The following is a 27,722-nucleotide window of genomic DNA, read 5'->3' on the forward strand; positions in this document are numbered from 1 at the left end:
CGTCATTTGACGGTCATCTGGCGACCACTTGGCTGGTGAAATCCTCCACAATGCACCGACTGAGAGAGTATAGATTTTTGTTATAGACTTTTGCACATTAAGAGATGTAGGACATCTCACACGGGGCTCTTTTTGGTGTCGCTCTTTCGGTCGTTCGGGATTCTCTGGCGTAGTACTACACGTATCTACCTCCGTACAACAACCCACGACCTACGCTCCTGATGTCTATTGGAAACCATCGCCAGACAGTCTGCGTTCTACAGGAGGTCCTCCTGATCGAACACCTGTTCGCTACTGAACATCACGAAGTACATCTTCTGCGTGGCTGCCCGGATCAGCCATGCCAGTGCTGAGGCCAATGGAGACACTATGGAGTTACCGGCAGCTCGGTAAGGTGGTGTCGTTCCTGCACGACTGATGCGATCCTCTTGAAGCCGGACTTTCTATGGCAGCAATCCTTCTGACAAGGCTGCGGCTCTGCTGCGGCGGTGTGAAAGTTAAGAAGACCAGAATGACGCCGCTGGGGTAATAGCAAACCTCCCGCGCTCTCTTCCAGATGGCGACAAATCCTTCGGCGGCACAGTCAAACCAGGGGAGTTTGGCGGCTTCAACTCCGGCTGTCCCTCCTGGATGGTCTATGGCCAGGACTGTCATCGGCTACCCAAGACTCGGCACCTATATGGGCTTGATACCGGAGGTTGCTATCCTTCGTCGGTTTGGCGACCTGAACGCTCAGAATCTCCTCTATCTCCAGGCCGAAATCGTGCATCTGGAGCGGGAGCTCCGAGAATTGGAGTTGGCGGACAGCCTGAGCACTATCGGTCGAAAGCCGCAGTACGCGGTGGATTGGTTCTGGCTCAGCCGGTCAGAATTGGACGGAGATCAAAAGCAGTGGAACAAGTTTTGCAATATTCGAGAGAAGCTCCGGGAGTACAGTAAGCCTTGCTATATCGTACTGACAACGGCGGTCCTAACTTCAAGCAAGATGAAGCCATCATCCAACAAGCGACCATCGCAGCCTTACCAGAGCCCAGTGCCTACGATCTGAATGACATACAGAGATATCTGGCGGCGCCTGAAATGGGGCGGCAGGCATTTCGAGGTGCAGATCAATATATCTGGGGTTCGACCGTGGACTCGACAGGCCACGCACCCGATTTAATCTCACTCCGAGGGCGGCATAGCGAGGACCCCTTTTCCAAATGGGTCACAGAGAAATTCACACTCAGAGTTTTTCAATGCTTCGGATATAAGTTCAAGAAAATCCATCCACGTTACGGCGTGGTCGTATGCGAAGATAGCAAGATTCTTGCGTGGACTCGTCTGATCTCCAGTGTTGTTGCGTCTCTTCTCCCAGTCGCTTCCATTATTCTCCTCCATACCATGCAGTCGATGGCAGCACGGCTAGCCATAATCGCGACGTTCAACGTCGTCTTCTCGGTGTTGCTATGCCAGATTACCACTGCTAAAGGCGGCGAGATCTTTGCCGCCACAGCCGCGTAAGTGACCCTGCTCCTTGGGAGAACGTTGCCAGTCCGTGCGCATCAACAAAACCCCTGCACGGACCAGCAACCTTCGACTCAGCCCAGCCTTCGAACAATACCTAGATACTCACATCCGTCTAGGTTCGCGGCTGTCCAGGTAGTCTTCGTCGGTACAAACGGGCCGCATACCAACGCCTCGTCCTAGCATAATCCATTAACTTCTTGGAATGGGATCAAGATTCGAAGAAGCGCCTTCTCCGTCATGCGTGAACCCTGCAACAAGTCTCGTGCTCAAATCTTCCCGCCGCCCCGGACCAGATGGCACTCAACAGCCTTGTCCGTTCGGACGTCCAACTCAAAAGTCGGTGTAGCATAACGCCGGCCCGCCGGCCCGCCAGGATCTGCGGACCGCAGAAAGTACAGCGCTTAGCCATCAAAGTCTGACAAAAGCTGAGAGCGCCTTATATACGACGAGTCGACCCCGCGATCACTCGAAATCGCATGGGGAACCCAATATAAGACTTTCTCAGACCGCTTAGCAAAGCCCGTGAAGAGAAACAGTCGCGAGATTTGACGAGCCTCCTTTACTTCAACGCAACTCTTGATCTGCCGGTCTTCTGGACTGGAACCTCCCTTGTCTCTGCTAACTTGTGAACTCTTTCGATGAGGCTGAATCACTTATTACAGCATGCATCCTGCAACAAGAGTCGAGCTCGGACTCTCCTGCCGGTTAGGAAGTATGATGCTCAACAGCCCTGTCCCAGTCGTCTGTTCCGCTACCCAAGCCTTGCGGGGCTTCGTCGTCAATGCCGTCGTCCATGCCAATCATAAGGTGCAACTTCGAGCCACACGAAACGCCGGTGTGAGTTGTCTCTATTGACTCAGCCGCTCAGACGAGGTTTGCTGCAGCAACGCCCGGACAAGCGGCCCCCACACTTCCGCCAAAGCTTGGTCGTACGAGTTAAAAGACTGAGTGACTGACTCGTCTACGTGTTAACCGCGCCTGCGCCAAGTCGAGCGTATCCGGAGATCCCTGCGATGTTCGCCGAAACGGCACAACAAGGGATCGCGAGGGAAAAGAACTGCAACCCTGGAGCTGAAGAGGCTCATGTGGTTTCAGGGAACGCTGCTCCGATCGCCTAGGTTAGTGGTGTATAAAATGAGCAAATTCCCTCGCCTATTCACCTAGTTCAACACCTTTCACTCCGACTAAGCTGCTCCGCCTTCTTGCTTTAGCCTGTCCGCTGTATATCAAACTCCGCTACTATACTTGATACGCGCTTTTCTCCCTCACACAAATTCCTCGTTACACTAGCTTGCCAAACGGTTCCACCCGCCCAAGCTCATGATGGCCGTTGATGATAGCTGTCAGCCGGATGCCACTCTACAGTCCGGCCTTTTCGCTGCCCCTCCCACCCCCGCCCAAGACTCCCTAGTTGCTGATCCAGCCGATACCCAGTTCGGGGGTTCAGACTCAGCTAATTCTATGGACTCGCTTACAGAAGATCTCGACATGGACGAGAGGTCTAACCATGTTACTCACAGTCTTGAACATAGTCAGGCTACGGTCGCTAGAGCTGGTGATGGCAACTTCGGCATCCTCGTCATCATTGTTCTGTTGGAGCGTCTCGGCACCGCTTTGACTTACTCAAGCGAGACTATCCGTCAGACAACCGTAGCATTGCGCGAGACCCATGGCTGGTCCCTCGAACCAAAAGTGAGTTACTATGAGTCCAAACAATCCACGTACAACCAGGCTGACATCCTGACAAGGCGGACTACGATGACTACCAGCGAACTATAGAGTTTGTCACCGCCTACCGGAACGATCATCCGAAAGTCACCGCTCGAGCCCAGATGGACACCGCGTGGGCCGACGACATCATCTCGCGCAGTGTTGCCGAGAATATACCTCAAACATCAATTCAATACTTTCCACAGGGGCCGCGAACTATCGCTAAAGTGGCAAACAAGACGAGGTTCAGAGCATGCGGCACAATCACGCTTACGTGGCGTGCCGAGGGCTCCAAGAGACACAGGAAGTCGTTCTGGATCCCTGCCACGGACTTCACGACGCGGTTCTACGTGTCCGAGCAGTACGACTTGGACTTCGCTGTTGTCATTGGTCGCGACACGTGTAACAAGCATGGCTTCCTCATCGCCCAAGGGATGATGGCGAGGCGGTTGATACCCACGCCACCAAAGAAAGGTTACATCCACAAGTCTGCATGGTTATTGAGACAGAGGACTAACGTGCCCGAGCAGACCCTGTACTAGAGGCTGCGATACAGGCTCAAATTGATGAAAGCTTGGCCAACAGCCTAGATGTTCGGGAACAGCAAGCCAAGGAGGCTAATTCTGCTTCCGGCTCTGCTCCTGGCTCCACTGCTGGCTCTGCCTCCGGCTCTGCTTCCGGCACCGCAGCAGCCTCCTCCCGGGCATCCCCACCATCGTCCGGCCCACCGTAGTCGCTACGATTGTACGCGATACGGTCTGGAGCTAGTCGCAAACTCATACATGTCAACGACTTGCGGTATCTCTCTTGACTTTACAGCGTGTGCGTTGGATTTCCTAGCTTCCGGGTGGCACAAAAGGGGAGAGGCTTGTCCGGGGTTTCGTCAGGTTTAGAGGTCAGAAGTCTTGATCTTTGATGTATCAGCAAGGTGGGAGTGCAATCGAATCAACAATGTTCTGACCCGCCGATTCTTTATCATGCGAGTACTATTGATGCTATATGAATCGTGATAGCGGATCTGGGTAGAACGTCCGGTTGCGATAGTTAGCAAGGGCGGAAAGACGCGTGAGAGAAAGCGCGACCAGCTCGCTGCAATATCCCCCGCTTTGAATGGCGTCGAGGTTCTTGGATGGCCCTGTACTGAGATATGACTATCCTGATCTCTTTACCTTGACATAGGGGGATGCTCAGCCATGGTCACCTATGCTGTCTTCTGATCAGGGCCTTTGATGATTGTTCACGCGACAATCTGCTCCGTCCTAGATGTTGCGCAGCGAGATCGATAATACGCAGCTCAACAATGCAATACACACACACTCTCAATCTCATCACGCAGTTGATCTCGGCATGCATGAAGTATTTTGCTTTCTATACTCATCTACCTCACCCACCCACCGCCATTTTCTTTGGCCCCGTAGGTATGTCCACCTCCTCGCCCCTCTTCACGATCCTTACCTTGGTGCTCTCGCCCTTGGCCTCCTCTCCAGCGCCGCCATCCGTAGCGCCACTCCGCCGCTCCCCTAGGCTCCGGTCCCAGCTGCTGGGATCGATGCCCAGGATGCCGCCGACGTTGCCCCTGTCGCCCGGGACGGAGAACTCGCGGAACGAGTAGCGCCACTCGGACAGGAAGGCGCGGACGGCCTTGCCGACTTTGTCTTTGCCGTTCTTCGAGTGGTGGCCTGTGCCGGTTATGGCGTAGACGGGGGCGGGAGAGGAGGAGTGCAAGAGGAGCTTGGCTTCAAGGTAGGAGACTGCTTCTTCGGGATGGAGGCCTATCACGTGATGGAGTCAGCGCTGAGATTTCAGCTGGGAAGAGAGAGAAGCTGCTGGGTTGTGCTAACGATCGGGAAAAACACGTGCTCACCATGCAGATCGACATAAATCTCCTTCGACCCTGGCCCCGCACTATCTTTGTTCCGCTCCTCATACAGGATCCTGGCGGCCTCGCGGTGCGCCTCTCGCATCAGCACGTTCTCAGTTTGCCCGCGATTGCTGAGTGCGCGTGCAGCCTTCGAGTCCTTCCTATTCCACGCCTGTGCCGCGCTCTGCAGAAACTTGTTGCGCAGTCCGCCATGCTTGAAGGCCTCGGCTCTCGCTTTGAGGTACGCCTTGTTCGCGCTCTCTCCCGTCTCGAGCCACGGTATGTGTTCCGGCGCTGGGATAGAATGCAGAGTATTGCTGTTCTCACGCGGACCGCTTTTGGCTGGCCGAGCGGCTTTGCGGGCGGCTGAGGGACTTTGCGATGGAGACATGCGAACGACATCCGCGAGTGATGAGGGGCCTGTAGGTTCCCTGTGCACATGGCCGCCTCGCTTGCCGTGGTGTTTCTTGCCTGCCTTGACCGCCGCAGCTGCGCCGAGAGTCGGGAAAGCTTCGTTGTCGTCGGATGCAGGCAAAGACGGCGTTGCGACGCGGGATTGGGGCCGGCTTATGGGCCGCGAATGCGAGAACGACCGATTCGACGCGAGCGGTGTGAAGTGGGGTCGTGGACTGAGGCCAGGGGGCGGTGTGGGGACGGCTACGGCACCGCTTAGGCCATACATCTGCTCGAGCGCCGTGGGCTCCATGTTTTGCTGGAGAAGAGGAATATACTGCTGTGCGATGAATGGCTGCAAGGACGGAAATGAGTCGTAGTCCTGCAGTTGGAAGTTTGGCTGCATAGGCGGGGTCGAAGCACCGGCGTCGAGCATCATGCGAGCCATGAATATGGATGGGTCGTGGGAGAACATGCAGGTCTCTCCAGCTAGGCAGTTACCGTTCAGCCAGTATCTGCGCAAAGTCAGTACGACGAACGACGTCTAGCCTATTTATCAAAAGCTTACTTGCAAACTGTCTTACTTGGGTCGTGACTGAAACGACAGTCCGCCCGCGCGCATTGACCGTATTGGAGCCAGTACTTGCACAGAACATTGGTCTTCTGTTGGCCGACTGGGGTTGCAGGCCGGAAGTTGGGACTCATTGACTTGCCAACAAGAACTGACCTTGCGAGGTCAGGCGTGGAGATGGCCTGTTGAGCCTCGAAATCTGCGCCACCCATGAGCGCCGTGAGGGCTGCTCCTAGGTCGTAGCCGCTAGCCTCCAGCGCTTCCTCAATGTCTTCATTAGAACGATCATCGCGGAGGATGGATCGCACCATGTCGAAGGGATCCATGTTCGTAGCCAACGAAGGCACCCATTCAGCGGCTCCAACATTCATACCGTCGCCAGCACACGACGAGGAGTCGTTGCTGATAGTGTCTTCGTTGACGAGCCAATCGACGGTGTCGCTACCATAGTCACCGTATATGTCGGGCGCTGGACTTGATTCGCTGAATTCGTAGGCGTTCAGACTTGGACTGTGTGGTATATGCGGGCTCGAGAAAGCGAGGCGCGGTGAGGCTCGTGGGGAGGTAAAAGGCGAGGCCGTAGACGACTTTGCTCGATTGATTGCGGGGCGAGAAAGCCCCAAGCCAGGTGGAGGATTTGTCGTTCGCGGAGAGCCGCTGAGTGGTGTCGGTGTGCGAGCGACCTGCCAGGGAGCTGGCGATTGTCTTCGGATGACGATGTGTCGAGAAGGCGGAGGGGAGGCTGAAGTGTTCGCGCCCGCTCGGTATTGCCATAGCGAGTCCAGTATCGCGTCTTCGAGTGGTTTGCCAGCCAAGGTCGTCTCTTTGCGGAGCAGCTCCTCCAGCTTCTCCGTCCTCTCTTCATCGTCGAGCGTATCGTCCCGCAGAACGGGCAGGCATAGCTCATAGACCGTGTCGTTCACCATGACTGTGCGACGGCGCCGTCAGAAATACTGTTGTGTTGGTAGGTTATGAGGCGGGGTGTGACAGGCCGGGAGCAGAAGGCGAAGACGTGCGGGCTGTGGGTACTTAAGGAGCGGAAGGTAAGGATAGGGCTGATGCCGTTGGAGCTTAGCACCGGCAGGCGCGAGCTGGCCGAATGGCGGAAGCGAAATCAGCAAGCGAAGGCATGCGCCTGAGGGATGGAACAGCGGGCGGCGCAAAAGAAGGCCTGCTGCAGGAAGCTCTATCAGTCCATGCACATCATAGTGTGGGGATGGGAGAAGCGCGGGCCTGGTGATGATCGCGTCTTTGCTGACACGTGCCTGATACTGTCTGGCCCACGGTCTCACCGAAAGGAGATGTACCTACTCTCTGAACAGCGCACAACAGCTTCCCCAGGTCGGAGGTGTACTCTAGTGTATGTTGAGGAAATGGCAACAGGGAAGCTTCTGGCTGCATTCGCAGATCCCCCGATGTGCAGGTGCTTGGTGCATGGATGGACACGCTGCTGATCTCGCGCTAGCCAGACGGAGGCTCAAGCTCTCCCGCTCCCGACGAGCTAAGTAACCCAACGTTGGCATCACCTAGGGCTCCTCTTGACTGCAACACTCAGGGCAGACTCCTTGGAAGAGCTGGTATTCCGCCTACGAGGAGGTATACGTAACGGCATTTCATTCGCACCCCATGCCCGCTTCTTTCTCCAAGCGGAAATACCTCTAGGACAGAACGACCACCTTACCAGCCGAGACGCCCTTCCCTTGACGAGCAAAACCCTTCTACTAAACCCACATTACCCACAGTCGGATCCCGCTTCGCTTCCGGCTGACCGGACACGAGAGCTTTCAGGGACATACAGTTGCCATACCGCGTCGCCAACCTCCTTCTCCTGGGTGAGACTCCAGTGGCACGGACTAGACCGCGGTTGGCGAACGGACAGTATAGAGTATTGATCGTGTAGAGCCTCGAGCATAACGTAGTCTTTAGCTGGGAGGGAGAGATTCCCTCAAGAGGTGGAGGGGCTCTGAGTGGAGGGAGGTCGTTTACTCAACGGGACTGAGATAGAGTTGTTGAGTGCAGGCGAAATGGAGGTGAGAATGCTTCGAACGTTCTCTGGACACAATCCTCTACACCTCCGCCACCGCAGCTTCGGGAAAACAGCTAAGTCGGTGGTGAATGTCCGTCCACGTGACCTAATTTCCATCTGTTTCCTGCTTCACCGGTCATGAAGTGAATTTTCTTCCGCACCCTTCACCTGATTTCAACCCAGATCTTCTACATTGCGCAATCCTGCTTCTTACCTGTTCCTACCACACCTCAGTCGTTCTTCCAACGTTTATTAAACGGCACCCTCGCTCTGTCGGTCGAACGCGTACGAGCAACATGTCGACTACTGCCACTGCCCAGCGCTCTGCACGCGGCTTTGCCGACGGTCTCTTCAAGGCGATGGGACAACACATCGACAAGTTCCTGCAAGACGTGGTAGGCGCAGAACTTGGCGGCGGTTCCTGCTTGTGCTACAAGGCTCCGCCCTCGCCATCGTCGTTCGCAGGCAGCGGCGACAACGGCGACCTCAACGGCGGCGTCTCATAATTCTGCGACTTACGAAGTCTAAGCTCCGCTCAGCCCTTAGTTCCATGGCGAGATGATTGCTGCAATGCTAAGCTTCCATCGTTCAGCTTCCTAAGCCCACTAGCGCCTTCAGAGTCTAGAGAGCTCGAAGACAACGCCTCGCGGTTAGAGTAGGCGCTCGGATACCATCACGCAATAGGCGCGAAAGAGAAGTTACTAGTACTCAAGTCCTGTAGTCTGGCGGGTGCGTTGCCTGCGCATCCATCGTCGAGAAGCCTGAGAAATTCTCTAACAGCTTAATAGCGAACTGTGTTCGGAGCTGGTCTTAGGCAAGCAGGGAGGGTGGGCCTAGACTATCAAGTGCTATAGGCTTGGCAACGGTTGAAGAGCTTCCACGGAGCTATAGCGGAATGAAACTTGCAAGGGAGACAAGTCAAAACTGCCCGGAAGATCATGATAGGCATTGATTGGTATAGGGAAGCCTCGGCTTTGCAGTGCCTTTAAGATCCGCATATGTTATACCGTTTCCCGCCTGGCACTCGGTGGAGGTATATCATAGCCTATCGATGTCCTTAGATGCCCCCACGGTCTTTCGGAGCTACCGCAAAGAACCCATGACCCCACGGGTGCGCTTAGAACTGCTGAGCTATCCAAGATGTATGTAACTACCCTATCTTATAGAGACTAATGACTGACCTCGACCTTAGTGCTAGGTAACACCTTTAAGCACTAGACCGTATATTAGAATTAGGCCTTTATTTTTATTCCTACTAAGAGCCTACTAGCTATTTTAGGTATTAGAGATACTCTAGAGGAGTTACTAGAGCCTTAGAGGTTCTAAATAGTAATATATCTACGTAGGACTAGCTAGTTAGTTAAGTTTCCCGCCACTTAAGAGGGCGTTAAATAAATAGAGGAGCTACTAGATTATTAATATAACTTAAGTCTTAATTATTAGGGCTAGCATTTTAATCTAGAGCTACGAGTCCACTACCTAGACTCTACTAAGCGATTCTATATACTATAGATATGCGTAGTCTATATATTAATGATTGCGCAATAGAGACTTGACACTTAGTAGAGATCTTGTAACTAAATACTTTCGTTGAAGATTGACTGGGTTCTCAGATCGCAACGACGCAGCGTTATCTTCCGGATTTGCTCCTTGCATCCCCGGTAGAGAGATGTAGATACAGATGAAAATAAAAGAGAAAATCATCCCAAATTCCTGCCGGCCATTCTCAGATAACCCCTGAGCTCCACTAGATGAAAGAAGATAGCAAAGCGCAAGCTAGCCTAATTGCAGAACCAGCTTAGCGCACAGGCAAAGCCTTAGGAAAGTAGCTCTCCGTCTAAGCAGCATGATAAGCGTAAAGCCTAAACCCAAACAATCATAAAAGAACCATCCAGAGTGCGTTTATACGGCGAGCGGAATGGAGCTCGGTTGAGGGAGTAAAGCTAGCGTGAAGAGTCAAGCTATCATAACTCGCGGAGGGCGCCGTATAATAAGACGTAAGATCGCTTTCAAAGTCAACCTTTCCGTGAAGGTTGTTAATGTATTAGCGAGATTCTACGCCGGCCTGTCCGCGAACGCTGCTAGGGGACCGGAAACGCAGGTCGATTATCCTTTCGAATGAGGTGTAGAGCTCCTTAGTGCCCAGCGATAAAGTGCTTCCTATCCTTCTAGCTGCATACTCGTCGGCGATAGACTGCTCGGTACTATTATTGATTAGTCTAACCATAAATGAGAAGATTGATGAAGCTTGCCCTGGTGTGAGAATGAACTCGTCGGCCTACGAGGAAGCTGTTAGACTTTCCATCGACTCTACCACTATCGTATTCGTCACGTAGTCCACCTAGTCTTAAATGCGGTTTTGGGGTGATACCATGGTTGCGAGGCTTGTAAGATTGCTTGGTTCGCTTGTATTACGAGCTATAAAGGCGCACGTTAAATGAGTTCAGAAGACGCGGGTTTCTGCAGCAAAGATAGACAAGGCAAGCCAAGCGAGATCGATATAAAAGGGGTTATGCTAGCCTACCGAGTAGTATACTAGAATTTCGTATTACGAATAAAAGAGTTGACACTGCTATATTTAGTGGTAAAGCTAGATTGGGGATAGGAGTAGACGGAGTGCAGGGCGTGACCTGCCCGCAGTGACGAATTTCCCGATCCGGAAGAAAATCACCTTCGCCCGCAAGGTAGCTGGATGTCCGCAACTTTAGTTTGTAACTTCGCTAGGCTAACCTAGGCCTGATGCTATCACTTCCGGCTCTAGCATGCATCCTGATCAATGATAAATACCCTATATTGAACTTACAGTATGCCTCCTTCGACTTAGGAGGCTGTTCGATCTGCTTCTCGAGAATCGCCTGAGCATTCTTATCACTTGCAGAGCCTATCAGCTAGACAGAGGACTTCGCATCTACTACTAGAGAAGCATTCAACATAACGTAACTCTGCAGCTCTATCGCGTCATATGATGCCGCAGGTAACTTAGGCTGCTTCCCATTCAACAACCATAAGGTAGCCTTGTCCCAACTCCACCTCACTTCAGATCTTCAACCCTGTCTGGGTGAATCATCCAAAACCTGCCAGCATCCCACCCAGTCTGCCAGCACGAGATCAAGCAAGCATGGAGTCTTGCATCCTGGAGTGAGCACCTTCCAAGCATCTAGTAGACGGTACAAGTGCTGACAACCGCGTCCTATGCCCAACGAGGCTTGCAGCGTTCCAGTCCTCGTTCCAACCAAGGCTCGCTTGCACACAGAGGCGAGGTTGAAGGGCACTTAGCTTGGTCCGGATCCTTGACAACATCTTCTCTTTCCTGGACGGATACGCCCTCAAGCAAGCTACCCTCGTCGCGCCCGCCTGGAACGCAACCATCAAGTCTTCCAGATTCCTATTTGATCAAGTTGTAACTATGCCTAGTGTACGTTCGAATTCTGGACGTTTCACCGAAGCTCTACTAACAGCCCGACAGCGTAGCCGAAAACCACCAATGTACATCTACGACTTCCCAATCAGAGTTAACGCCTAAGTCAACTGCTGTCAAAGCATGAGACCATGAACACGAAAGACGATGGTTCTAGGTACTCACGATTACAGGGCTTGGATCACCGGATGAGGAGATGGATTGAGCTGTGGTGCTTGAAAGCCTAGATGCTTGCTGCTAGCATGTAATATCAGTCTACATACGACTATCGTAGCAAGACGTCACCATAGCCCGTAATCCACGCTTTCAAATTGGTGATCACTACTGCATATTGGGATGAATTGAAGTGAAAGTGGGTTCAGGAAACCATGCCACAACAGCGAATATTAAAACCAGCAGACGATGCAGCAGCCATGGGATCAAGCGACAAGAGCAAACATAAAACCATGCAACGGCAGCAAACATGGGACCGATAGGCGATGCAGCGACTAAGCGACCATCTTCGCATCCCCACTACTAAATCTTCGAAGCTTGCTGCAGCTCAATCTCGTCGCATACAGCATCAAGCCGATCAAGCATCTCCTTCACCGCGACAGCCCTCGCCAGCTCCTCCTTGGCCATATTGTACTCTAGCTCATCAAGCAGCGCTATCTCCTTCCTCAAGTCCTCCAATTTCTGCTGCTCGACCCTCAATTCCTCTCGCTCCTTCGCGACTGCCTCCTCTGCCCCTGCCCACGCCCGTCGTGCTTCCTCTTTCAAATTAGCCAACAAGAACGTGTCTCGTACGACGGCGTTTTGCCACTCCCTATAGGAGCTGTCTGGGAGATCTATGACCTTGGGGATACTCTGCCCGGCCTTACAGTCGGCGAATCCCGTCCCGGCATTAATGTAGCCGCCTCCGAGTCTTGTGAATAGGATCTCCGCAGCCCAGCCCTGGCCTGGCTCCCAAGCCGCGAAGACGAGGGACTGCTCAATCTCATATTTGGGGAAGAAACGATAGCAGACAGATTCTGTCAGGTTCATGAGAGTGTCTGAACTGACATGATCCCTGTGGTTCTGAAAACGGACCGCAGGCTGGGTGGTGAAACCGAAGCGTGCCAGAGGCCTTACAAACGGAACATCTCCTTCGCCTGGTGGCACTGCCTTGATGCGCTTTTCGACATTGTCGCAGAACTGGCGGAGTGTGTCGACTTTGCTGGTAGATATTTTGTCCGCCGTGTGGTTCTGGCCGTGCAGGTACCTCCTCGAGCGGCTTGAACCCCCTACTTTCCTCAACCGTCCCATCTTGTCCTCCAAGGCGGTGTCGATTTCTTCGGCGAGCTGGTCATCCTGAAAGTATCTCCGCATCAGACCGATGATCTGAAGGAGTTCGTTTGGTGTTGGCGATTCGCCATTTTGGTTGACAAGAAGTTGCTGGTAAATACACGGGCGTTTTGTGCCCGTTTCCCTCACCCGCTGCAACGCTTCGTAGGCCTTGCGCACGGTTTGGCTATTTTTGCGGGCCTATGAGAGGTTCCCGGTCATAATCTCCTCAAGGATTCTTGGATGCGTAGATGCCAGGACCATCAAACATGTGTCCTTAAAAAGCTGGACTTGGTCTAGCGGAAGGTTGGCGCAATTACGCTCTGCTGCCGTCACGGCGTCGACCAAGGCTCTGTAGCCCTTCTCTTCGAGAAGCTTGCTGTACTCGGTGAGGATGTGCGGCGTCCTGCTGCGTGTGTTTGACTCGGACGGTTTCGCCGCCTCGGTGATGATCAACGTTGACTGTACCAACTCTCTGGCACGCACGATGACACCTGCAGCAACGTCCGTCCCGCTGGCGACCGCCGGCTCCTTGGGTCCAAAAGGCGACAAGACCCACTGTGTGCACTCAACCCGATCTTCGCCCATTCCGCCGGTGACTGCCTGGCCCTGGTTTGCAGAAGTTGATGAACCCTCCTGCGTTCCTTTGACGAGAACCTCATCGTGTGTGCTGCACTCCGACGACGGTTCCGGTTCGCCTTCGCTGTCTGCGATCTCGGAAGCCCTGAACGACAGCATCGCACCTGTCTAGCTCTGGTCAGACACACAAACTCTCCAGCTTCACATGGAAGCCGAACCACTCACTGTGATGATGACAGTCTTCTGTAGAAGTTGTCGAGGTTCGAGGAGGACCACCTGGGACGGGGCTGATCGGTGGTAGGAGGTTCTGAAGTGCGAGGCAATGCCTCGGAGAGTGGCACGCAATAAGTTTGTGTGTGGCGAGGCAATGCCTTTAAGATTGATGCAGAGTAGTTATCTTGACTCGCGAGACTACAGTTCGGAGATTGACCTCAGGTAGAGAGTCATGGAAGGGCATAAGCAGGAGTTGGCTTTCGCTTGGATCTGGTAGCAGCCCGATCGCGCCCAACGCAGATGACGACGCGGCGACGCACAGAGATGGCGCGCTCGAGACGCGATAATGACGCGCCATGGCAAGGAGTGCGAAACAGACGGTAGCGCTTCCATCCAAGCGATGTCAGAAGCAGTGGAAGGCAGTTAGCAGTGTAAGGAGTCATCTGCCAGCTCGTATGGCCCAGCGGAGGTGTGTAAGCCTTCTCGGGCTTCGTAGGGCTGCACCTGAGGATAATAGCAAATGAAACCACAGCGCATAGCACCTCACACAGAAGAAAGTCGATCGCCCAGGTTGCAAAGCTCTATTCACTCGATTCCTTAGAAGACCTGACTATGAGTGACAGCCATCGAGAGCCCACTAGCCAACCGTTCCGAAGACAGTACGAAAGAGAAGATCCCACAGCTGCTGCGCGCCTGCGGCCGCTATCTGCGAAGGGAAGCTCATCAACAGGGAAGCATCCACTGGAAAGTTGTGACCCGCTTCGATCGTCTCAGCGAACAGTATAACATTGAAACCTTCGGCACTTTTGATGGAGGTGAGGTAGATGTCTTTGCAGACGGGATGGAACAGGCGCTCGGCCATCACTAGTATGAAGTTAGCTTTAGCATCCTCCATGTTAAGGATCCCACATACCTAGGATCTCCAATTCGATCTTCTCTTCAACGAAGCTATCATCGATGGTTGTGTCTAAACCCTTGGCTGCTGCAAGTCGCCCGCCATATCATGCGCTGGAGTCGGAATATCTTGATTAGCTACAACGGAAGAAATTATTTGCGTTTGTTATGTTCTAAATTGTACGTAGCGATATAGATGTAGATAAATTGTCGGGCAGCGTTGTGCAGAGCTAGATGCTAGACGTGATAATGTCGATACAATCAAAGCTTAGGCGACGGCGGTGACAGCATCGCACGCCACCAAAAGAACGAGTCCGTCATACTACCGGTTCGTTTGTCGTCAGGGAGCGGAAGCAGCTGGAAAGTCTTCTTTTCTGATGACCACACGATACACGGCCTGCCGACTGTGACACAGTTGGACGCTAAATAGACGTAAGCTCGTTTCTTACACCAAGTATGACACGTCCTCACATGCATGCGTTCGGTCCCAGTCCGTGTTCGGTGGCTTTTTCGAAATGAAAAGGTCGCCGAGGCAGATCGCTCCATCAGCGCCCTTGCCAGTCGTCGAGAAGATCGGGAAGCGCGAATTCCGCGCAAAATGCGTCATCCATCCATCGATGTAATCCTGAGACTCTTTTTGCAGAGCTGTCATCGGCAAGACTGTAGGTATCGAGGGGTCGTATAGTTCCAACGTGAAGCGTTGCTGCCAGCCAGTGGTTGATGAGGTTGACCTGACCCTCTTGGGCGTTTGCGCCGACGGCCCTGACGCTGTCCGTTTTCCGGGCCTCAAAGCCAGCTGCTTGTTCCATGTTGAACCCCGTCGCTCTGGCCCAGGGGAGGGTGCAACCTTGTCGAGCGGAGTTGGGGGGTGGACGGCTTTGCCATCATCGCCATCTGGCACCGTATACACAGAAGCTAGTGTGTGAGGTCGAGGGTGGACGGCATTGCCGCCGTCGCCATTGGATACTGAGAAAAGTGATGGCGCAGACAGCGGCGTGCGAGGTAGAGAGTGGACGGCATTGCCGCTGGTGCTGTTGAGCGGGCCTCGCAGTTGTGTGGTCCGGGCATTGCTGCTCTCTTTGACTTGCGACAGGCGGCCCTCGAGCTCAGACTTCTCTTGCTCGACAAGTTCTTTTGCGCTATTAGCGCGAGCAAGCTTGCTGACAAGCTCCGCATTGGTGGCGTCTACTTCGACCCTTCGGTCGATCAAACCGGCCACCTGAGCTGCGATAGCGTCAGCGCGAGTTTGAGATGATATAGCATAGCGAGTTACCAACATCTGAGAGCCGAGATCTCTGCTTCCATCCCACCCCTCTCAACGCTGAAGCTCTTCTCACGCGCTTGCTGTTGGTCAAGGGCAGCATCCTTCTCCTCGTCCACAACTGTGACTCTGTTAGCGCGTGCCATGCGAGAAGGTGAGTTTCTTACCCTCCAGCCGAGCCTTGAGGTCGTTGATCTCGTCATTCTTGGCTCGAAGCGTCGCCTGAAGGTCGTTCTCTAATCGCATGCGAACCTCGTTAGATGCAAGGCTGGCTGTTTAGAATACGATCAGTCTACATCTACACACACGAGGCAAGTGATGTTACGTACCTCGAAGAGCCTTCAGCTCATTCTCCAGCTCTTCTACGCGAGATAAAGGATGGCGATGCTCACTCCTCCAGTGTAGCAGTTGAGTATGCATTTTGTGGCGGCTCTGGCTAAAAATCTCGCCCACACTGGACAGACACGTCTCCAGCAGATCTACCGACGCTGGGTCCGTCTCAGAGCTTGAGACGATGCGCTCGAGCCGGCTGAGCTTCTCAGCCTGGGTCTTGCGGATGGTGTCTATCAACGCGTCTTTTTCTATTCTGAACTCGCGGGTGTGCTCCCTCCTGTGTACTTCGCCATGTCCTATGGCAGCTCGCGCCTGCTCGATCGTGTTGAGCGCAACAAAATGTCTGCCATTTCCTCTGCCGGAGCCGTGAAACGAGAACGCCGGCAGCCTGTTGAACTGATGGTTGGACATCTTAACGAAGGGTTTAAAGGTGTTTGAGAGGCTCGTGAGGAGACTGAGGCGTCTGAGAAGCCGACAATGTCGGATAGGCAAGTCTCGAGGAGGTTGAGATGCTGGAAAGCCTGACAATGTCAAGTCTAGTGTAGCTTGAAGGAGAGAAGAATGAGAGTCGTTGTGGAGGTGTTTGGGAGGCTTGTGAGGAGGTTGAAGTGCCTTGGAGGCCGACAATGTCGGACGATAGACGCGTGGCGAGGAGACTGAGGCGTTTGAGAAGCCGACAATGTCGGGGAGGTACGTCTCGAGGAGGTTGAGATGCTGGAGAGCCTGACAATATCAAGTCTGGTGTAGCTTGAAGGAGAGAAGAATGAGAGTGTTGTTAGCACGACGATGCCGTCAAGATCAGTTTCTAAGCTACGGATGAGGCGATGTCCTCTCGGTGGCGGGTCACGGGACTATCAACCCTGCCGTCACCCATCATCATCTCCTCCTCCGGGTGAGACAGACCGCTCCCCCAACTCCACTCGCGTGCCCGCACCTAACTGATGCTGCACCGTCTTCAGCATGGCCCTGTTCCCAGGGTGTCCATTAGCCGGTCCGGCCTCGTCCAAGACTCTCGGACGGTCCGCCGAGGTAAGGGCTCGCCATTGGACCGGCGGACTAGGCTCCAGCCGGGGTGAGGGCGGTTCGACGAGGCTAGACGGGATTGGATAGATCTGAACGGGTCTTGGCATGGTGTTGCAATTTTCGGCAGGGTTTTCTTAGGCAGAACACATAAGATCCTGTCTATTGATGCCCGCCTTTATACTAAACGCCTGTCTATTGTGTCCGCGGTGCTTCTATTATCCTTAGCTTACTACTAGCCGTGATGTATGAAGTTAAAGCGCCGCGCGCGTAACTTAAGAACTAGCTTTCAGCGTAGCTAGTATTATTAGCACGGTTTCTACGGTAGCAATACTACTGCATCCTAGTCTAACCGACTTAATTAGTTATTTAGAGGATAGAGATATATAAGTAAGGTTAGAGTTAGTAAGATAGCGTTGCATATTGCTACATACAGCTAGTTGAGTAGATAAACGTGGTAAACCGGTGAATCCTTACGGTAGAGTTATAATATTCCGGAGTGGAACAACTAGCTCCGTGGCTAATTATAGAGCCGCGGAAGACTTGCCGGCTATCTAGAACTTTAAAAACACTACGAATATTATGCCAAGCCCGTCAACCTCATCGACCTTATCCGGCGGCAAGATATGGACGGCCGGACGAGCTTCAAAAAACTCACACCGACGGACGCGACGGGGTTGTCCGTCGAAGCTCGTCTGCGTTAGTCCGACCGGCTACTAGACACCCTGCCTATTCTCAGTCGGTATCGATGATAAGCCCTTCTCCTAGTAATGTCACATGTGAGTAAGTGAATGCGAGGCTGGAACGAGCGCCTACTTACTTCTCTAGCGCCATCTCCAGTATCACCATGACCGGGTAGGTGACCATCTCATACAGTACGCCTGTGATGGAAGGTAAAGTAAGGGGCAGACCCTCGTGCGCAGTTGTAGACTAGGCCTCGCCAGCATCCCCACGAGCCGCTGCATCCAGAGTCGGGATTGGCCCAGAACCTGGTGTGCTTGCCGCCTGCATCTCCACAAAGCCCTCGCCACGAGCCGGATAGTTGGCCCACTTCACGTAAGAGGCTGGCGTGCTGAGCACTCCGATATCTACAGGCTTCAGAGATTTGCCCAGCATTGCGAGCGTGCACGCAAAGGTAACCACTACCAATGCTATGCTGTAGACTAGTAAGACGACGGTGGTGCGTCGCGGTCTCTATTGCAGCGCTTCATTGACGGCCAGACCAACTAATGTGATGACTAGCACAGTCATCTCGCCAATCCACATGGGGTTGTTCTGGACAGAATCCATTCGTAATGTAGCGCAATGACAACACTTGACCATGCGAGCCGTAGGAATTGCAGGGTCATCGCCTTGCACGAGGTGTTCGTGACTATTTGCAGTCAGCGTTTGCTCAGGATCAGTACCAAATTCACCGACCTTGTTGGCCGGCTGCTGCGCCAGATGTGCTTTATCTAGACCGGCGGTCACTGAGTAGAGTCAGTTTTCCAATGTCATACGCGGATATCTACAGCGACTATATCGCATTGTGCTCGTCGCTTGAGCTCTTTGGCTTCGCTGTTGAGAGTGAATCGCTTAGTGGCTGGCTTGATTCAAAACCATAGGAGAGGAGTCGCTGGCGGAATATCTTGATCCTTCAACACGTGAACGTTTGGCCCTATAGCTGTTCCGGTTTGCGGCGCAATCATTCAGGCAGCACTTCACTCCGCTGTCACACGACCAGTGCCACTGACGATAGAGCTTATCTACAAGCAATCGTCGCTCGTCACACCGTCCAACTATCAGCCTAATCTTACTCGATCTAAGCAACACCTCACTGGAAGATCTGCAGCTATGTCCAGGCCGAGATGCGAATCAGCTTTGCAAGATCGTTTGATGTTTTCTGACCCAACCCAGGCATGGAAGATCCGAACCAATGGTTCATACAACAAACAAACGACCGAAAACGAGAGGCCTGCCGCGACTTCCCTCGCAGAGTCAAGAAGTGGTTTCTCGCTCTCGCTGTATTCGAAGTCGTTCGTCAAGGCAGTACGCCCGGTGCGCCCTTGATCTTCGGTGCTCTGCGCCCCCGGCCTGATTCGCTTACTCAATTCCCCTTCGTTCGACTGGAACTTCACTCGCAACAACCGAAGATCAGTCTGGAGTTCAGATGGGAAGAGGGCGGCATGAATGTTCACTCCGAATTTGTTATCACCACGCATTGCATCAAGCAGATCCCAAGGTTGCTGTTCTCAAATGCCAAGTATTATCTTGGACCTCCGCCATCCGCACCCGACCTCCGAGCTGAGAGCTTTCGCGCCTATGCCGAAGCCGACCGAATCCTCGAGTTCGTTCCCAACTGCGATTTCGTAGTCGTCACCCTGGAGCTGAGCAACTCAACGCGCCCCGTGTGGCAGAAAACCGCGCTCGTGGACAAGCCCGCCTCCCTCCAGCGAAACGCCACCGCCTTAAACGGAGCGAAGACAATCTCGCTTGTTATTGATCTTAACGCTCACAACGGGGATTAGTTTGGCAATAACACTAAGGAGTAGCTACGGTGGCTTAAAGGAATCCTCCGATTATCTAGAGTTGGTATACAAACCCCTACCTAGCCCTTCTGGCACTACGCTAGCTATAAAGGATGGCTCAGTACGGTCAAATCTTCGCCGTCGTACGCAGTCAGATTCGACTTTCCCCCAAATCGACGTCCACCATATCCTGGCTGGCTGATTGGCACGGCGAAAGCGGCGAAAAACGGCCAAGAGACCGAAGACTAGGTTAACTGCATTCCGCTCCAGCCTCCAATCGCCAACAGCGAAGCATTCCAAGCCACATTCACCATCGCACAGCAACGAGACCGTGACTTCCTGAGTTTCCAGCTGCAGCAATCGTTCAACACTGCCGTCCGGCATGATGCCACCTTCGAGCGGTTGACCGGCACCCCGTTCTGGAGAGTCTGCATTAGGGTGGTGAAGCTCGCGCATTCCAAGGACTATCACCACGAGTCAGCCATTGCCTTGCCTCCTGCTGGCACGAGGATGGAACTCACGAGGCGGACCTTAGACGGAATGCTAATTAGGTGCGACGGCTTCGTATCAAGTGTCTCTGGGTCGCACGACCTTGTCGTGATCGCCGATTCCCCTTATAAGCTGATATTCAACTGCAATGGATTTAAAAAAGTCAACATTAAGCTCGTACATCCGGACTTCCTGACCAACGACTGGATTGCTATGGTGCAGGCGCTCATTAACAACGAGTACAAGCCTCGTTTCCCAAGTGGAGTCCGCCTCAAATCGTACTTCTTCGGGAATTACCCAGAGCGCTCCAGCTTAGATCTCTTCGAGCATTTCCAGAGCGCTTACATTCCGCGTGAAGAGGAAGAAGATTTGATGACCACGGAGGTCGTCAACCTCCCCGACGACCTCATGAGATACTTTCGTAACACCCTCGACAAAAATCAACTACGCGCTGTCGAAAAATCAACCTCAGACATCCGCAACGGGGTTTCTCCTATCATTAGTCCTTAGGGGACCGGAAAAAGCCGCACCACAGCGGCTATCAACCTCGTGCTATGCAGCCTCCGATTAAAAGTGAAAGTGGTCTACCCAACTAACCCAGCTGTCGAGAGGATCGTTATAGTGGTTGAGGCAATGCTTAGAGCGCTCCCGGCAAATCTCTAGGCTCCTCTTAGGGCGAACATAGTTCGCCTTTACACCAGTCAGGTGAAATCCACCGCACAGCACTTCTGGACTAACAATGCCACGACCCGGCAAGACAACCAGCCGATAGTGTCGGACATTAACCTCGTCATAGCCATCATCAGCGATAAGGAAAACAGCTACCTTAGTAGAGATCTTTAGGATGCGATAGTGCGCTCGCTCGCCGGCCATATTAGAGCCTTCTACCAACAAAATGAGACCGATCCAGACGTGCAGAAATACCTCCGCTTGCATCAGAAGCTGAAATACAGCGCCACCGAGCGTGCCGACCTCCACGACTTGTTCGATTCACTCGCCAGTCGGATATTATCCAACAAAATCGACATCGTCTTCACAACCGGCGGCCTGACCAGCAATAAGCTCCTACGAACCGCGTTCGCTACAGATGTCCTGGTAGTGGACGAGGCCGCCCTCATAAGCGTCGCTAAGTTCACCACTTATCTGACGGATGAGAAAACACTCTCGGCGGTCTGTCTCGTCGCCGACCCTCATCAACGTCGGCCGATGTCGTTGTCGGTATCTGCAAAGGCCACCGAGTTTGAAGGAGGCATGATCATGTCCATCTTCTAGCTGTTCGGAGACTTTCCTACAAACGAGCCGGTGAAACTCAGCACCAACTACCGCTCCTACCCCCAGCTGACTCGGCTCCCCTCCACGTTCTATAAACTCGAACAGTTTGCCACACGGTACGACCTCGGCAAGCATGCTCAGCTAGCAGCAACGGTGCAAGATTTCCTAGCTCATGCCCATCTGCACAGTGACATTGATCCCGAACTCCGATAACTTACGGAGAGCCGAGAGATCTTCTTCGACATCCCCTCACCGTTAATACAGCTGCCGCTATCAACCTCCCGCTTCAACGTCGGTCTAGAAGTGCGGACACTTCAGTTCGCCAATACCCTGCTATCACACCCAGCACCTCCCAATAGCAGGGCCATTCAAGTTAATAACACTAGCATCATCACCTTCTATAAAGACTCGAAAGCGAAGCTCGGCGCTGCCCTTTCAACTATTGCCGCCGCTGGGCCGAAGCGGCTCAAGTTATCGACCGTCGATAGGTTCCACGGCGACGAAAAACTATTAATACTAGTCAACTTTGTATGCGCCGATGTAGATAAGCCTCAACGCAATAGCTTCATTGCCGATGCTCTAAGGCTGAATGTTGCACTAAGCAGTGCAGCCGAGTACAACTTCTATTTCGGCAATCTCGCATCATGGTAAGAAGGCATTGGCGTGCTGCACCGGAGCACTACTATCGGGGATAATATTGCCGCTTTCGAGGGCTTCTGCGAGTAAATCCAAGGCCAGGGTCTCAAAGCAGAGATTAACTACGACGAGGCGCCGTGTCATACCGGAAGCATCGTGGTCTAATAGGTAAGCGCGTGTGAAGTTAATTCGTCGATCTTGCACCCTTACTGACACATGTCGCAGCAGCTGAGTGGAAGCTGGAGATCACGTAGTGCAGTATAAGGAAGAATTCTTACAATGCAGCAGCTGTGCTGGGTCTTATCTTGCTACTTATAACTCGCATGCTTTAAGACCCAATCTGCAGTCTAAGCAAGCCCTTCTCCAACATACAAATAAATTACTGCCCGCGCTGTAATCCATTATAATATATCTACTCGAATATAACCACGACGGGAATACAGCGCTGTAAGATCCCACCAGTATCAGCTAGCTGCTTCTTATTTATTAATAAGGTTTGGCTATTATCTGACAGCTGGGAGAGCATCACTCGGTCGTGGTATAGTGGGTGTAAAAAGGCTGTTAGAATGCTTCGAACACCTCGCACCGCAGCCTGCTTATACACTCCTCTAGCCCATCTCATCTCTATAGGCACACATGAGCCACCATCCCGGCGCATCGAAAAATTCACTAGTCCAGCAATAGCGCTGCAGCGGCACGCGCGTTCGTCGTTGAAGCAGTCATGTCTGAACCCGATTACACAAAAAGGCGGGAGGTAGTCCATCAGTATAAGCTGCTTGGCCCAAATATCGGGGCTCTGTTCGCTGCCGATCCTGGGTGCGTATGTATGGCTGAACATGCTGCTGAAGCCCGTATATTAGCTGCAGAGGACTTTCATGCACTAGAGTCCTCTTTTTGGAGCCTCGCTTGAAATGGCACCGCACGTGCGAGGTGAAATAAACCCGAAGGACGCAGAGAAGAGCGGACTACCGGCAGTAAGATGCCGTATTACGGCCAGCGTGTATCCATCCGAGCTCGCACGAAGCTCTGCTGTCCTTTCGGCGCAGCTTCGAAGCATATCAGTCATCGAACGTTGGGGAAGATATCCCGGCGGGATCAGGCCAGTCAAAAGTAGGACTGCGGCGTTGGCCGGGATAGAATGGTCGATGGTACGGTCCGGTTTTTCTAGATATTCATCAAGTCAGAGACAATCTCGCGGTGCTAATTTAATAGCTGCTACATACCTGGAAGAATCTTCAATTCAACTCGCGTATCTCCGTGGGTTACCTAGACCGATACAGTGAATAAAGGCCGTCGTTGGACACGAAGGATGGCCGTAACATTGCACTGCAAAAGACCTCGCTCCCCTTGCTGCGTACGCTCGAGAGTTTTATTGAGTTCCTCGAATCTTTGCTCTACCGTCATTGACGGCGCTTGTTTGAGGATGACTGGTTTCAGGAAGCTGAGAACCCATAGCTGGTCGTCTGTGGAGAGATTCCTCCAAAAAGATAGAGGGACGTCGTTGTTGGTTGTCATGGTTCTATGAGCTTCGAATGATTAATTTACGGAAATGGTTTGTGAAGAATAATGAATGACAAGCGTCATGTGATCAGACCACGCGATGAAGTGAAGGTGGGGACTAAGATTCTTCGCTTTCACTTTCTGTATACTTTCGAAGTCGCGTGTCATCAACAGGCCTCGTCACACGCATCCTTCGATCTCAAGTTCCTCACTGGCCGTGAAGAGATATTATCTCAAGCACCTCCCTCGTTCCCATACGCGCAACACATCAAACATCTTTGTCACCTTCGTGCGCGCAACGCGTCCGTGAAGATCTTGTCTCACCTCATCAACCTGCCCACTCACGCACCACCCGTCCAAACACGCCTTCTAAGTCGCGAGATATTATCTCACACAACCGCCTACCCACATACACCAGCATGGACTCTGACGACGCGTCCCCTCCACGTCAGACGGTGAATCGCAAAGCGAACACTCGCAAGTACCGCGATAACAAGAAGGCTGCCGCCGCCGATAAGAGAGAAGGCATTAACATCCAGTTTCGGGCATATGACCCTTATGAAGCTTAAGCGAAGACAGCGGCAAAGCGGCCGAAGCCTAGTGCACGTCGATTAGTTCTAGAGGCATCGTCGTCAACCTAGCAACTGTTTCACGAACCTGAGAGGGATGAAGAGTATAAGGCCATTATGATGGGTGAGCTGGAGGTATCAGACCCTAAGACTGCTATAACCTAGGGACAATTAAATCGAGTCTGGATGTATTATATCCTTTAAGATGCCCACCCTCCGCTGTCCAACGAGACATTAGCCTCCCAACCTGAGGCTGAGGTGGAGGTGCTTTTCTTAACCGGCGATGCAGCCAGAGATATTATCGCGAGGGGTCAGCCTCTAGACGTCCCGATCATCACCAAGGGTCAATAGACCCACAAGTGGGCTTGGAGTAAGGAACGCCCCATCGAGCAGCTCCTCTATACCCTCCATACGAAGGACGCGGCAAAGCTTAAGGTGAACCAAGCCGCGCTTCCTCTAGAGTCCCCGTCCTTTGCCGAAGAGACGCTAGGTGCCGTGAAGGCGCGCTTTCTTAAGAACGAGCCCAGCTCGGAGCCCTGGAACGTCCTCGATTTCCACTGTCCATTGCGTTTGGTATTACCAAAATTTCTAAATCACCTAGATTGTAGCCTGATCGAGGCGATTCGAAAGATTGAAGTCGGAGAGAGCACTGCAAAGCGGGAAGTCACTAACGCGAAGAGCGCTACCTTCAAAACCATTGAGCAGTGGTATTTAATGGCCGAAGGGGGGGCATTGACACTCCCACATCAAGACTCTCACGGCTTCTCCACGTGGATTACGGTGCAAGAGGGACAGATCGGGTTCGGTTGGCTCCACAAGCCAACGCCGGGTGAGAGCGCCGAGTGGACGAAAGACTACCTTCGGGGTCAAGACAAGTGGAGGTTTGTTGTCGTGAAGCCAGGACAGACGGTGTATTTCGAGAGCGGCACGGTGCATTTTGTATTCCGTATTACGGGTATACAGACGATGGCTATTGGTGGCCATATCTTCCGCTGATCCATGGTCCCAAGATGGCTGGAGGTCATTGAATCTCAAATCAACGACGACAATACCACGAACGAAGATCTTGTCGATCTGCCGATGTACATCTGCGGAACCGTCCGGGCTCTGTATCAGCACAGGAACAAGCCGGGTGTTGCCGGTCATACGCTCACTGAGGCCGAGCTGCTCGAGATTGACAAGGTCAGCTACTATGCCCTTGAAGCTTCAAGCAATACTGACTATTTCGTAGGAAGCGAGACGTATCCTGATCCTGGCTAACAAGAAGGTCCATGGGGACGCTAGACGGAAGCTCAGCTCGAGGAAAAAACTCCTGGAGGATTAGGGTAGCTGGCTGGGGGCCTGGGGCCCAAGAACAATGACAAGGGGAGACGCAGCGGGTTTCAGCTTTCGGATTTCGGTTCGCCGCTTGGTTTGGTTTGCTCTTGTTTGTATTATAGCGCATACGAGACTTCGTAGCTGTAGACGATATACTCACTTCTCGCTGCAAGTCGCCTGCGAAAGATTACTGGATGTGAATTGATACTCAACGCACTTGTGTATCTAGTCGTAAGATAAAGGGTCCTAGTGCCGATTGACTGCTGTGTCGCAAGTCTTGCTACAGTAGAGATATATACTACGCTGCCGTGCGAATCCCGCTGGAGGGTGATGAAATTCTGCGAAGTGATTTTCTTCCCTATTAGGCAATTCGTCACTTTGGAGGGCACAGCGCCCCTAACAATAAACATCGCCTTACGCTTGAAACTTATAGCTGCTAGATATCATTGTAGCAGTTTCAATAATAGCATTAGCCCTCCTCTGCCGCGTGAATCCTATTAGAGGATTATAAAATTCCGCGAAGTGATTTTCTTCCCAATTAGGCAATTCGTCACTTTAGAGGCCACAACGCCCTTAGTAATAAATATCGCCTCACGCTTGAATTAAAGGGCTACTAGACGTTTACATAGTAGTTTCAATTCGTAGGTATTAGTGTAATTAGCTTCCCTCTCCCGGACCGCGGGTGCTATATATATATTTGCTACTATCGCTGTCTTCGCTGTTCTCTATATCCTTATCTTCCTCCTTGCGCCTATAACGCTTTACTACTAGCTGTTAGCTTCTACTATTCCTCCTACATGCCCTCTTCTAGCTGCCGAACCTCGAAACACTACAATCTCTACCCCTAGGTAAATAGACGCACCTTTGCGGCCTCATGTATTTAGCTCTTGATCCTTAACGCTTTTGTCTTCCCGGACCCTCCAAGGGCGCACAAGCGCCGCTATCCTCATACGGTATAATCCCCTCGCCGGGCTTGTACTCGTTCACGCGGACATGGTTTAGCGCTCTATGTAGCATCTCCCTAAACACGTCATACTCCTCTTTTCTCTTCCCTACAGGGTTCTGCAACCACGGCGGCAGCGGGGCGGCGAGAAGCGTGTTAGATGCAGAGAGGGTCGAGGGGTAGGCTTGGAGGCGCTAGTGTGTTAGGTGGGTCCAGCGGTCTACGAGGATCTGAGACGCGTTAGTACGTGGTTGGAAGGATGGGTGGGCGGAGGACCGGGCAACAAGAATAGGAGGTTTACTGTGCCTTCTCTAAAATAGCGGTCTCTTCCTCAGGGGTGAAAGAAACCGGTGATGTAGTAGAAGGACAGTGGGTGGAAGGGGTGCGGTAGGGAGGAGGTGTACTTTGAGTTCCAACAGCAGCTGCTATTGTGAGTAATGGCGAAGCTATAGGATATCTTTTTAACGCCCCACGATAGGTTAGTAAGGACAATTGGCGCTTAGATAGGGCCACATGGGCCTAGAGAGAGCATCTACGGCAAAAAACTTAGTTTACCGCTATTAGCACATCCACATCCACGCCCACGCCCACGCTCATGCCCACTTTCGCGTCCACAATCTCTCGTACCGCTAAGCACCGAAGGTGGTTATATACTCTAATAGCATCAAACGGCAAAGGACGCCGCAAACAGCAGTAAAGGTAAAGCGAAGGATACGTCCGCGGAAAAGCCAGATAAGTCCTCCAGCAAGGTCAAGCCCGCAACCAGCATTAACGTCAGTTATATCCTCTAAGAGACGCACTCGAGGCGAGAAGAGGCACCTACGAATCTGAAAGGGGGGCGCAAAATCCAATGATGTAGCAAGAGGGTTTTCTAAAGACAAGACTAGGCAGGGTAAGCTAAGCACTATTGTGCTAGAATCGTATAATGCTCATATTATTGTATTACGAGGTAACTGCTAAGGCTAGAAGGCCTGCGGCCTTCTTTTATTATAATTTAAGAAGGTTGCGTACGAACTCGAACCTAGCACTACCACGAATCCAAAGTATGGAGAAGTTAAGACGGGACGAAATACTAAGTCAAAAAGATCATTCTGAACCGCTATCTGGTACTAAGTCTGCTATTAAGGTCTTCTCCCACGAATTACATTTCCAGCGCACCGATATCCCGTTCAATGCTATAGTAGCCGCGGATTGCAGATTAAGGGGAACCATCCACGATCGAAGTTTCCCTGCACCGTCGATTCATGGATCCAGCTTCGTCTATTACGACGGACCATGCGCCTTTCAAATACAACTCGTCTAGCAAACTTCCCGCCGTTGCGCCGTCGACGGTCAACTCAAGCCAGTGTTGCTCTGTCCGCTCCTCGTCAAAACCCTACGTATTCGATCCGTCGGGCAG

At 52.6% G+C, this 27,722-nt stretch overlaps 9 protein-coding genes across 9 annotated transcripts; 5 read left to right on the forward strand and 4 right to left on the reverse strand.

Moving 5' to 3' along the window:
* Positions 1 to 556: 556 nt before the first annotated feature.
* On the forward strand, positions 557 to 1,503 carry W97_03569 (uncharacterized protein; the record flags this gene model as incomplete). The annotated part of the gene is made up of 2 exons (XM_007781465.1): positions 557 to 935; positions 986 to 1,503. 2 exons carry the CDS (start codon positions 557 to 559, stop codon positions 1,501 to 1,503), a joined length of 897 nt encoding a protein of 298 aa, XP_007779655.1.
* Positions 1,504 to 2,832: 1,329 nt separating this feature from the next.
* W97_03570 (uncharacterized protein) lies at positions 2,833 to 3,761 on the forward strand (the record flags this gene model as incomplete). The annotated part of the gene is made up of 2 exons (XM_007781466.1): positions 2,833 to 3,201; positions 3,258 to 3,761. The coding sequence occupies 2 exons, from the start codon at positions 2,833 to 2,835 to the stop codon at positions 3,759 to 3,761; spliced, it is 873 nt and encodes a 290-aa protein (XP_007779656.1).
* An 841-nt stretch (positions 3,762 to 4,602) lies between these two features.
* W97_03571 (uncharacterized protein) lies at positions 4,603 to 6,970 on the reverse strand (the record flags this gene model as incomplete). The annotated part of the gene is made up of 3 exons (XM_007781467.1): positions 4,603 to 4,991; positions 5,084 to 5,988; positions 6,042 to 6,970. 3 exons carry the CDS (start codon positions 6,968 to 6,970, stop codon positions 4,603 to 4,605), a joined length of 2,223 nt encoding a protein of 740 aa, XP_007779657.1.
* A 5,034-nt stretch (positions 6,971 to 12,004) lies between these two features.
* Positions 12,005 to 13,528, reverse strand: W97_03572 (uncharacterized protein; the record flags this gene model as incomplete). The annotated part of the gene is made up of 3 exons (XM_007781468.1): positions 12,005 to 12,847; positions 12,915 to 12,943; positions 13,111 to 13,528. 3 exons carry the CDS (start codon positions 13,526 to 13,528, stop codon positions 12,005 to 12,007), a joined length of 1,290 nt encoding a protein of 429 aa, XP_007779658.1.
* Positions 13,529 to 14,921: 1,393 nt separating this feature from the next.
* W97_03573 (uncharacterized protein) lies at positions 14,922 to 16,481 on the reverse strand (the record flags this gene model as incomplete). The annotated part of the gene is made up of 4 exons (XM_007781469.1): positions 14,922 to 15,700; positions 15,754 to 15,858; positions 15,905 to 16,009; positions 16,067 to 16,481. The coding sequence occupies 4 exons, from the start codon at positions 16,479 to 16,481 to the stop codon at positions 14,922 to 14,924; spliced, it is 1,404 nt and encodes a 467-aa protein (XP_007779659.1).
* A 2,507-nt stretch (positions 16,482 to 18,988) lies between these two features.
* Positions 18,989 to 19,597, forward strand: W97_03574 (uncharacterized protein; the record flags this gene model as incomplete). The annotated part of the gene is made up of 1 exon (XM_007781470.1): positions 18,989 to 19,597. One exon carries the CDS (start codon positions 18,989 to 18,991, stop codon positions 19,595 to 19,597), a length of 609 nt encoding a protein of 202 aa, XP_007779660.1.
* Positions 19,598 to 19,710: 113 nt separating this feature from the next.
* W97_03575 (uncharacterized protein) lies at positions 19,711 to 21,358 on the forward strand (the record flags this gene model as incomplete). Its single annotated transcript, XM_007781471.1, has 3 exons — positions 19,711 to 19,740; positions 19,868 to 20,572; positions 20,930 to 21,358. 3 exons carry the CDS (start codon positions 19,711 to 19,713, stop codon positions 21,356 to 21,358), a joined length of 1,164 nt encoding a protein of 387 aa, XP_007779661.1.
* Positions 21,359 to 25,062: 3,704 nt separating this feature from the next.
* Positions 25,063 to 25,387, forward strand: W97_03576 (uncharacterized protein; the record flags this gene model as incomplete). The annotated part of the gene is made up of 2 exons (XM_007781472.1): positions 25,063 to 25,245; positions 25,295 to 25,387. 2 exons carry the CDS (start codon positions 25,063 to 25,065, stop codon positions 25,385 to 25,387), a joined length of 276 nt encoding a protein of 91 aa, XP_007779662.1.
* An 887-nt stretch (positions 25,388 to 26,274) lies between these two features.
* W97_03577 (uncharacterized protein) lies at positions 26,275 to 26,517 on the reverse strand (the record flags this gene model as incomplete). The annotated part of the gene is made up of 1 exon (XM_007781473.1): positions 26,275 to 26,517. A coding segment is annotated over one exon (243 nt), but the record flags the coding sequence as incomplete, so codon positions are not given.
* Between the last annotated feature and the right edge of the window lie 1,205 nt (positions 26,518 to 27,722).

This window comes from Coniosporium apollinis (genome assembly GCF_000281105.1).
Source record: "Coniosporium apollinis CBS 100218 chromosome Unknown supercont1.14, whole genome shotgun sequence".
NCBI classification, from domain to species: domain Eukaryota; kingdom Fungi; phylum Ascomycota; class Dothideomycetes; genus Coniosporium; species Coniosporium apollinis.